Below are 10,215 nucleotides of genomic sequence, written 5' to 3' on the forward strand. Positions count from 1 at the left end.
TATGACTGCTGTATGTAATTTACACCCATGTGCGTTTCACTCTTCACATTTCCACTAGAATTTCCAGACAATTTATTTCAAATCAGGATTTTCAACTTTTCAGAATATCCAAACAATATTACTGACTTCCCATTCAACAATAATGATTTTCTAGGTCATGTGATCAACTTTATGTTAATTTTTTTTTAGGAACTTTTCTATCATTCCATGCTATTTTTCCCATGTAACTTTATCTACTTTCTATGCAACTTAGACTTTCCATGGAACTGCAGGCAACTTTATTCACTTTCCATGAACTTCACCTACTTTTGAAGCAACTTTTCGGACTGTTCATACTTTCCATGCAAATTTTCCTGCATTGGAGTTAATTTTATCGACTTCCTAATGCAACTCGAGTGACTTTTCAGGCAACATTACCAATTTTACATTCAATATTACTGACTATTTCAGGCACCTTTTCCAGATAACATAATCGATTATCAACTTTCCATGCAACTTTTCCTTCACCGACTTTTCAGTCAACTTTATGATTTTTTAGCTCCACTGTCGACTTTGTCGAGCGGAGCTTATCATATGAGTGATTGTCCATTGTCGTCAGTCGTTCGTAATCCTTGTCAATGTTTTACTTTTTTGACTTCTTCCTGTGAACTACATGTACATGCTTGAATGCTTTGATACTTGGTGTATATGTACTTTCGGTAGACCTCTCTCAGATTTGTTCATTTCATGATGATATCTTCAATTCTCTAATTTTGGTGAATATTTTTGGTAAAAAGTGATATTTTTGATTTCTTGTTAAAAACCGCAAGTCCAATTTCTTTGATATTACATATATAGGTACTACATGTGGACCTCTCCCAGATTTGTTCATTTTGTAGTGATATCTTCAATTCTCTAATTTTGGTGAATATTTTTGTCATTTTTGGTGAAAAGTGATATTTTTGACTTCTTGTTAAAAACCGCAAATCCAATTACTTTGATATTACATATATAGGTACTACATGTGGACCTCTCTCAGATTTGTTCATTTTTTAATGATATCTTCAATTCTCTAATTTTGGTGAATATTTTTGTCATTTTTGGTAAAATTGATATTTTTGACTTCTTGTTAAAAACCGTAAGTGCAATTGCTTTGATATTACATATATAGGTACTACATGTGGTCCTCTCTCGGATTTGTTCATTTTCTGATGATATCTTTTATTCTCTAATTTTAGTGAATATTTTTTCAATTTTTGGTAAAAAGTGATATTTTTGACTTCTTGTTGAAAACCGCAAGTCCAATTGCTTTGATACTATACATATAGGTACTACATGTGGACCTCTCTCAGATTTGTTCATTTTCTAATGATATCTTCTGTTCTTTAATTGTAATGTGCATTGCTAACAGCAGAGCTATCTCAGCCGACAGGCTGCTTGTTCAGAAATGTTAACGCTTTCCATGCAAAGTTTCTGACACTGTACTCAACTTTACCAACTTTCCACGAACTGTACCGACTTTGCTGGCAACTTTTCCGACTCTCCATAAAACTTTATTGATGTTCCATGCAAATTTTTCTGATGTTTCATGTAACTTTACTGACTTTTTATGCAACTACACAGACTTTCCGTGATTTTACCAACTTTGCAGGCAACTTTATCGACTTTGCACGAAAAGGTTCCGACTTTCCAAGATGTTTGGTTTTTTATTGTGCTCTCCCGAATTCAATTCATTCCAACTGTTCTGACGCTACATGCAAGATTTCTGACTTTTCAGTCAATTCTTCTGAACAGGTATCAACGATTTTTTTTACCCTTCCCCATATTTAGCAATATATAATCCACTATCATAAAATCCTTTGTTTGATGGCTGATATGGGTGCTATGGACATCAGCGTATTACGTTATTTCTCGAATAAACATAGCCCATCACCATATGTATAATCACAAGTAAGCCACGTTGAAATCTCGCGCCATTTCAAATTTATCAATGTGTGCATGCGCAGTGACACGGACAAATTTACATACCGTGCCTGACATGCGCAGAAAAGAACCGCGAAGTTTCATCGTTTGACCTCATCTCAACTTGTCAGTTGTTTTTGCGTGTCGTGTCTACAGAGTGAAGATCCAACTATTAATAGGTAATATGAGTCTGTGGGTTGATAAATACCGGCCAACATCGCTGGCAAAGCTGGATTACCACAAGGAGCAAGCAGCCAACATAAAACAATTGGTAAGTGACCCAGTGGCCACTGTTTGTAGTTGTCACTCTCCCATTCGTTTGACCATGGAGCTAAAAAAAGATTTTTTAGCTCCATGGTTTGACGAATGAAGCCGCTAAAACCGACTATTTACAAAAGTTGTTGAAAACGATGCATTGTACGGTTCAGTATACAGTGTTGTGGTGTCCGGAGACGCGGTTTATTCTGCCACATTTCGCCGAATCTGCGCAACACACAGTGATTGTTATCTAACTTGGGGTAACCATTTGTAATCGAGGGAGGGGGCTATTATTATTCACATCCGCAGTGCAAGATACAGTATGTATAAATATTATCCTTCACCTTGCGATGAAAAGTTTCCCACAGCGAAACCAAGACAGCTAGCTAGTCTTTTTCCGATCGCCTCCCAGTTACAGCCACAGATGGTTTTCTACAATCGACAGAAATATTACTATTCTTCTATTTTTTCAAAATAAACTTTCAGTCATTATTGTTATTGTCCTTGAACAATGCAAGTAATTGTTGTTATCCAGTCTGAACTTCTCATATAACTTAGATAAAAATTGTACTGAGTCATGATTTTTTATTCTCCACCAAATGTAGGTGATATTTCACACTAAATGTCATAACTGAGAATGTGAACCATGGTCATGTGATCAAATGTAATACTGTAAAATACTTTTGTTTTCGCTATTTTCGCTGAAGGAAGGATTCGGTTAAAATAAAATACAGTGAATATACCCGTTTTTCAATATTTTACATTCAACTTTTCAAAAATCAGTGAAAATAAATTTCATACAAAACACCCAAAGTCTTTTCAGCGAATATTAATTCCAGCTGAAATAAAGTATTTTACAGTACTGTTTTAATTATGCAAGACAAGGAAAATAAGTGTACAATGTAGCTATGTGTTTAGTTACTTCAACCACTTCCCCACCCCCACCCCCAATGTCTTATTTTCAATGGTACAAGATTTTTTTTCTGCCCCTAGGGCATTCATAGATTCTTTTGCATAATTTTGTCGATGGGAATGTTTGTGAATTACCAATCATGTAAAAATCCAGGGTTTTACATAATTTTTTAGATGTGGGGGTCATTGGGATCTCTTGTCTGAAAATGTGGGGGTCATAATTACAAATTTAAGGGTCATACACAAATCAAGAAATTGATATCTGTTAAATAGGGAAAACAATACAATAGAGAGATAATGAGATGATTTGAGTTCAATGGAGGAGTACCGGTATGAAAAAAACATCTTTATTCATACAACGAATTCTGAACATGCATGAAATCAGTAAAAGCATCGCAATAACATAAACAGTTCGCAGCTGAGCTGCGTATGATTTCAGATTGTCACTTGTACCTTGATATTTCCTCTCGTTTGCTACCTGACGAGCAGCCGTAAAGTCTGACTTTTTGGACAACACACGGACACTGATGTGACTTCTAGAGTTTCGAAAATTTGAACACTCGTCAGTAAAAGGGTTTTTGGCTTTCGCTCTCACCCAAACTTCACATTCCATAACGTATCGGTCTGATATGTAACGAAGCCATTTTATACGATTTAGTCACCCATCGTTGAAAGAACGATCCTTCTTTGGTAAAACGTGGGGCTTTTCACTGGACGTAGCTGGTGAAGCTTCAACAGGAGAATTAGTAGACTGGCTGGACAGCCTGCCGCAAAAGAAAGACGGAGGTTGGCCTGCCTTGGCACTGTTGCCATGTTTAAATGTTGAGGACCATTTGAAGTTTAGAGCCAATCAGAAACAAGCTAACACCTTGAAAAAGTATAAATACAAAGCGTCTACGTAGAACATTTTTTGTGATTGGTGTAAATAGCAACGCACATACGAATGACCATTTGGAGTGTTCCATTTGAAATCGAGGGACGTTCTAGTATTACAGAGCCCATTTAGCAACTTACTGCAGATCAAATGGAGGGGTGGATTACTGACGACTTGACGCCAAATTTCCTGCGTCCCGTAGGACGCACTGCTGATTTTTATAAGGGTCATACGGTCATAATTATGCGTCAATATATTGCGTCATGTAAAACCCTGAATATCTGGAACTCAAAATTGTACGTTTTACTGTAGATTATCTGTACTGACTTCTTGAATGCAGGTACACAGTGGTGATTTTCCACATCTACTTGTCTATGGGCCGTCAGGTGCTGGCAAAAAGACGCGTATAATGTGTCTGCTTAGAGAGCTCTATGGATCAGGAGTCGAAAAGTTACGACTTGAACATAATAATTTTACGGTGAGTGTAAATAAAATGTCAAAGTAATTTATGTTTTTTGAACTACAAATTAGTTCTTGCATGATAATTTTAGATGACTTTTTCCAGCATGTAAAAATCTTCTGTAATCTTGTGATTTCACATCAGTGCGAGTCCTAATAGTATCGTTTTTATAAGCAAAGCTTATATCTATATCAACAATCCTCAGATTGACGATCCACTGAGGGACACAAACAATCATTTTCCTGGCCATGGCAATGGTAGGACATGATTTAGATTTGATGCGCATGATTTGTGCGCACTGTGATATAAGTGTAAAACAGTAATTAACTGTGCATGTCTCATTGCCATGGTATGATTTTTTTGTCAAATTATTCACCTAACTAGTGTTCAGGTGTGACCGGCCTATCAAGTTTGAACGAAGTTTGTCACTTACTTTAATTGCATTCTTTTGTTTACATCGTACTGAATACAGCCTCACAAGTTTCATTTTTCACTAAAGAATATTTTTCACTGGGCTGTCTCTCTAAATTATTGCTATAAGCAGGAAAAAGAAGTATAATATTCAGTTTTATATCGTGAGAATACCGCAAAGTATGCATTCAGGCAGTAAGGGATTGCATCAGCCCTGAAAATGCTCAGTCAATACAAGCGCTGTATTGCCTTTGTGCCTACTTGGTGTGGTTCTCTTGATAACATCATTGAGTTCATGACATTACACTGTGTTTTATATTATCATTTATTTATTCTGTTTTGTTTTTTAGACACCGTCAAATCGTAAAATTGAGATAACTACTATAGCCAGTAATTATCATATTGAAGTAAACCCAAGGTGAGCAGAAATATTTAAATATTCCAATGTTTTTCTTTGTTTAAAGAAAACAATATTATTTTGGTATCCCTTACCTTACCAAAACTTTTGCTGAAATTTGTATTTATGCAAATTATCCATGTTTGAACCATTTATCCATATGCTCATTTGCTTGAACATTTTATGCAGTGGAAGGCCAGAATTTGACTACAAGGAATTAACATTAGTCCACTGAAGAAAATAAAAAGTAAAATAAAATGATCTATCCAGTACGTTTTTTGCCCATTATTTTGTATGGTCTTATTTTCGTCTATTCCTATGGTATAGTGTATGTGTATCCAAGTATAGGAGCCTGTGTGTTGCTCATACCTGAATTAGGAGTAGACAGATCGGTGTTCATCGACTCCTTGGCTCTAGTTTTCTGCTGTAAAATGAACACTACAATGTACTTCTTGTACATGCATGTAAAAATTTTTTTGTTATGATGCACAAGATTTTTAACATACTCCAAATTTACAACTGTCTTCCTGTATTGCTATAATTACTAGTACTCCTCTGTCCTTCTTCCATCAACAGTGATGCAGGCTTCCAGGACAGAGTTGTCATTCAAGAATTATTAAAAACAGTAGCACAGTCCAATCAGCTGGAGACTTCATCACAGAAGGAATTCAAAGGTATTTTTCACTTAGAGTAATATTGGTCCAGTGTTTGTGTACGTGTTTATAACAGTGTTCTTACGATCCTGGAATGTACTGAAAAGCCCTGGAATTTGAAAGGTGTCCTCTAAAATGAACAATCATGATATTTTATAACTTTCAGCATATAAAGCCACAATCAAATTTCAGGTCGCTATAATTCTCATTTTGAAAAAAAACACAGAGAAATTAGGATGACTTAGTCTTGAAAAACTAACACCTGTAAACTGATAAAAAATTGTTGAATTTTATTTAATTTCAGGTGCATGAATATTGTATTAGAGATGTTATTAAAATATTTATAAAATACCCAGAAAACATAGCCATGAAAAATCCAAAATGAGATTATATGTTGTGATTATTTATGTTGATTGGGAATGAGTAATGTTGTTACCGGTCTTAATCCAACTTTGTCTAATGCAAAATACAGTTGTTTTCCCACAATGCAAAATGAAGACATGTTGCAACTTGCCATTAACATTTATTTAATGTAAAGTACCGTAAAATCTGTATTAGAAGCAGCACAAATTTTTTCTGAACAATTGAACCAAAAATTTACCATTTCTCATGTGCGTTTATGCTCAAATAGAAGCCATATCCCCTCTGCTGCATTGTCCTTTTTTAATAGAAGCCATATCCCCTCTGTTGCATTGTCCTTTTTTAATAGAAGCCATATCCCCTCTGCTGCATTGTCCTGTTTTAATAGAAGCCATATCCCCTCTGTTGCATTGTCCTTTTTTAATAGAAGCCCCAGTTTCTAATACAGATTTTATAGTATTTTATTTTTGCTTGGAATTTATTTTCGCTGAAAGGATGATTCGGTAAAATACAATCCAGCAATTGTACCATTTTTCCTATATTTTACCTTCAACTCATCAAAAATAAGTGAAAATAAACTTCATTCAAACACCCTTTAAACGAAAAGTAGTTCCAGCTAAAATAAAGTATTTTACTTCTCATAATTTTACTTCAGTTGTAATACTCACAGAAGTAGATCACCTGACAAAAGATGCCCAGCATGCATTGCGTCGTACTATGGAAAAATACATGGCAACATGTCGTATTATATTATGCTGTAATTCCACCAGTAAAGTCATCCCCGCTATCCGGAGTCGTTGTCTCGGTATTAGAGTAGCGGCACCCTCGATTGAAGAGGTACAGTGTTTTTTTAAACAGTTTTACTAGTGTCATCTTTGTCAACTAAATTATCTACCTTCACAAGTCAGTACAGCTAGTGTTAAAAAACAGTACTCATATAGCAAATTGGAATGTGCTACTTATTTTATTAATAGCAAGATCTTTCTGTGGATGATTTTTCTTTCTATAGCAAATGAGAACTCCACTCATCTATCACTTGCCAAATCAAGGCCAAGTACATTGTATAACTAATTATCACTGTTCCAATTTATACCATTTTGAAGAGATTTCTATAGTGTTGCCTCATTAATCGCTCACTTCAGCTTGTTCTGTGATGCCATTTTAAGCCACTTTCAAACAGCAAAATTTTGAAATTTAAGTCTTATCCCTTGGTGCCTGAAATGACATAATTTATTGTAGCCACTCTCAATGTAATTTCACCATTGGTGACTAGTGAAGGATTAGTGTAAGTCCAGTTGTCTTGCACAAGATAATTTTAATAACAACATGTTGTATTATTTGCTCTCTAGATTTGTCAGATATTACACAATGTGTGCAGAAAAGAGGGGCTCAATCTGCCCAGTGAGCTGGCCAAGAGACTAGCTGAGAAATCTGAGCGCAATCTACGGAAAGCATTACTCATGTGTGAAGCCTGTAAAGTACAGCAGTAAGTTGTCAACATATAATAGCGCAACAAACTCATATTGTATATTTTAACCAGCGTATCGAATTTGCACTATCAGTGGTGTATGTGCTTACGTAAATGATGAATATTTGTCTGTGTTCAAAACAAGTTATATTTCAATGATTCAGCATACAATAAATTTACATTGACATACAAACCACATGCAAACTGTACTGAAAACCATGCCATTGGTAATGTGCACTAAAACTGATGAGTGAGTGGGTGGGTGGGTGGTTGGGTTTGTGTTTGGGGGTTGGTGGGAGGCTGGGTCGTTGGGTTGGGTTGGTTAGGTTTTTTGAGTGGGTGGGTGGGTGATCTTTGATCCTAGGGTCTTGTCGAGGTCTTTTGGATACCAGCCATTGATTCTAGATGTATACATAATAATAATGTTATCCTGAGAATACCGCAAAGTTATGCACTTTAATAGGCAGTATGGGATGGCATTGAACTCTGCTACTCGTCATTTTGTATGATCGGCATATGGTCTTCAAGGATAATTGGTGGTGTTCTTTTAAAACCTTAAAATATGATTCATACTCTAGATATCCATTCAGTCCAGACCAAGAAGTGGCAGAAGCCGACTGGGAAATATATCTAAGGGAGACTGCCAGTGCTATAGTACAGCAGCAGAGCCCTAAAAGGTGAATTCAACATTAACTACAAGTTTGATATTACAGCTAGATGAATCTACATGAGGGTATAAAGACTATCACTATATATTTCTACAGTAGCACCAATACTTGTGACAGATACACAGACAGAAAGTAGTAAACTTAAAGGAAAAAAAAAACGAAAATCATAATGAATTATGATCATTTTCCATTGTCAACGAACTAGGTTTGGGTAACTGGTGATCTCACAGTTTACCTTATTTAGAGACGTCCATCCACCATCTGTCCTTAGCCCTGTTACAGTAACGGTTTAGTACTTTATAGGGGAATAATGTATTCTTGGTTTATCTGTATCAAATGTGATAAAACAAATTAACCATGGAGCCTTTTTTAAATTTGGTTTTTTTTTGAAAAGGAATGGGTGCTTAAATGTATTTCACCCTAGGTAACGAAATCACGATGTGTGATTGGATATGGGCACTAAGTCGATCATAACTAAATCGGTGCACAGTGATTGGATTTATCCTGTCCCCTCCCAACCTCTCCAAAAAAACTACACTTGTCAAGGGTTTTTCTAGAAAAAAAATTGCAAGAGAGGGGGGGGGCACTGCAATCCAGCGGAGCCAGAAAGTGGGGGAGATACGGTTCTCCCTACCAGGGTATGGAGTTTTTGATAATTCCAAGTTAAAATCGAGCATTGTATGACTTCCTTGGGGCCAAAATGCTATCAGGCAGGTCACAGTTGAGGACTGTTGCTACATGTGATCCCTGGTCAATCAGAATTTTATAGTTGCCCGATAATCTACTCCCCAGGGTAAGGGAGTGCATGGCCATGGCATGAGGGCGCTGCGCCCCTTGTTTAAAAAAAATCCCTGCTTGTGATGCACATCTTGTAATTATCCACAGCGCATGTGTGAAATTTACTCATCTCATCTCGTGCAAATACCTGTACTGTACTGTAGCCATTGACTTGTCTCATAAATTAAAAAGATTAAATAATTAATAATTTGACAACAGCCCTAAGTACCTAGTATGATGCTATTGGCACCATGGCTGACGATGTGTTAACGTTAATTACATGTATTTTTTTATCAGATTGCTGGAAGTGAGAGGTCGACTGTATGAGTTGCTGACGCACTGCATTCCACCTGAGGTGATCATGAAAGGACTGTTAGCAGAGTTGGTCACCAATTGTGACGGTCAATTAAAGGCTGAAGTTACACAGATGGCCGCTTTTTATGAACATCGTTTACAATTGGGATCAAAGTCAATTTATCATCTAGAAGCGTTTGTTGCCAAGTTCATGAGTATTTATAAACGATTTCTTGAAGATGGAATGGCCGCCATGGATTTCTGAGAAATGTTTTGCTTTTTCATGTTTTGTCCCGTCATTGAAGAAAACCTAACAATGGATTCCTAACACTTCTGTTCTTATGTGACATTCTTTGTATTTATACATCATATTAATGTACTAAGGCTAGTTTGCTTATGGAAAATAAACCACTTAGTGTGAAAGCAAATGTGCATTTTATTTGTAAAATAGGATTTCACCTCGAACTAGATACACTTTTGCATCAATTGACCACTTTAGTAGAATGGATCTCCAGGGGAAAGTTTTTCTAAAAGTTGTCTAGAGGGCACATGCATGTGTTGTTTGTATGGAAGTTGGATTAACTTGAAAATGCCTTTCAAATTAATATCTGTAAATTTATATAGCAGACAATCATAAACTAGGAAATATGTCTGCTTAAATTAACTCCAATAAATTTTTTTTCCCATTCAGTTTTTCAGTCACTCTTGAGTCAATGTTAATTACCCTTCTTGATACACCCAT

The 10,215-nt window shown here is 36.1% G+C and overlaps 1 protein-coding gene across 1 annotated transcript; it reads left to right on the top strand.

The window, feature by feature from the left end:
* The first annotated feature begins 1,995 nt into the window (after nt 1-1,995).
* On the top strand, nt 1,996-9,901 carry LOC100370118 (replication factor C subunit 3-like). The gene is made up of 8 exons (XM_085497910.1): nt 1,996-2,212; nt 4,326-4,463; nt 5,207-5,274; nt 5,830-5,927; nt 6,922-7,103; nt 7,616-7,752; nt 8,313-8,411; nt 9,477-9,901. The coding sequence occupies exons 1-8, from the start codon at nt 2,126-2,128 to the stop codon at nt 9,736-9,738; spliced, it is 1,071 nt and encodes a 356-aa protein (XP_085354036.1). The 5' UTR covers nt 1,996-2,125; the 3' UTR covers nt 9,739-9,901.
* The last annotated feature ends 314 nt before the right edge of the window (nt 9,902-10,215 follow it).

The sequence above is a fragment of the Saccoglossus kowalevskii genome, chromosome 4, assembly GCF_978046115.1.
Source record: "Saccoglossus kowalevskii chromosome 4, keSacKowa6.1, whole genome shotgun sequence".
NCBI lineage: Eukaryota > Metazoa > Hemichordata > Enteropneusta > Harrimaniidae > Saccoglossus > Saccoglossus kowalevskii.

What these genes read in the sequence shown, in the direction of transcription:
- LOC100370118 (XM_085497910.1), top strand. Translation starts at nt 2,126, where the DNA reads ATGAGTCTGTGGGTTGATAAATACCGGCCAACATCGCTGGCAAAGCTG. An exon ending in CAGCCAACATAAAACAATTG is followed by an intron (nt 2,213 to 4,325) that starts GTAAGTGACCCA and finishes TCTTGAATGCAG; the next exon opens with GTACACAGTGGTGATTTTCC. An exon ending in TTGAACATAATAATTTTACG is followed by an intron (nt 4,464 to 5,206) that starts GTGAGTGTAAAT and finishes TTTGTTTTTTAG; the next exon opens with ACACCGTCAAATCGTAAAAT.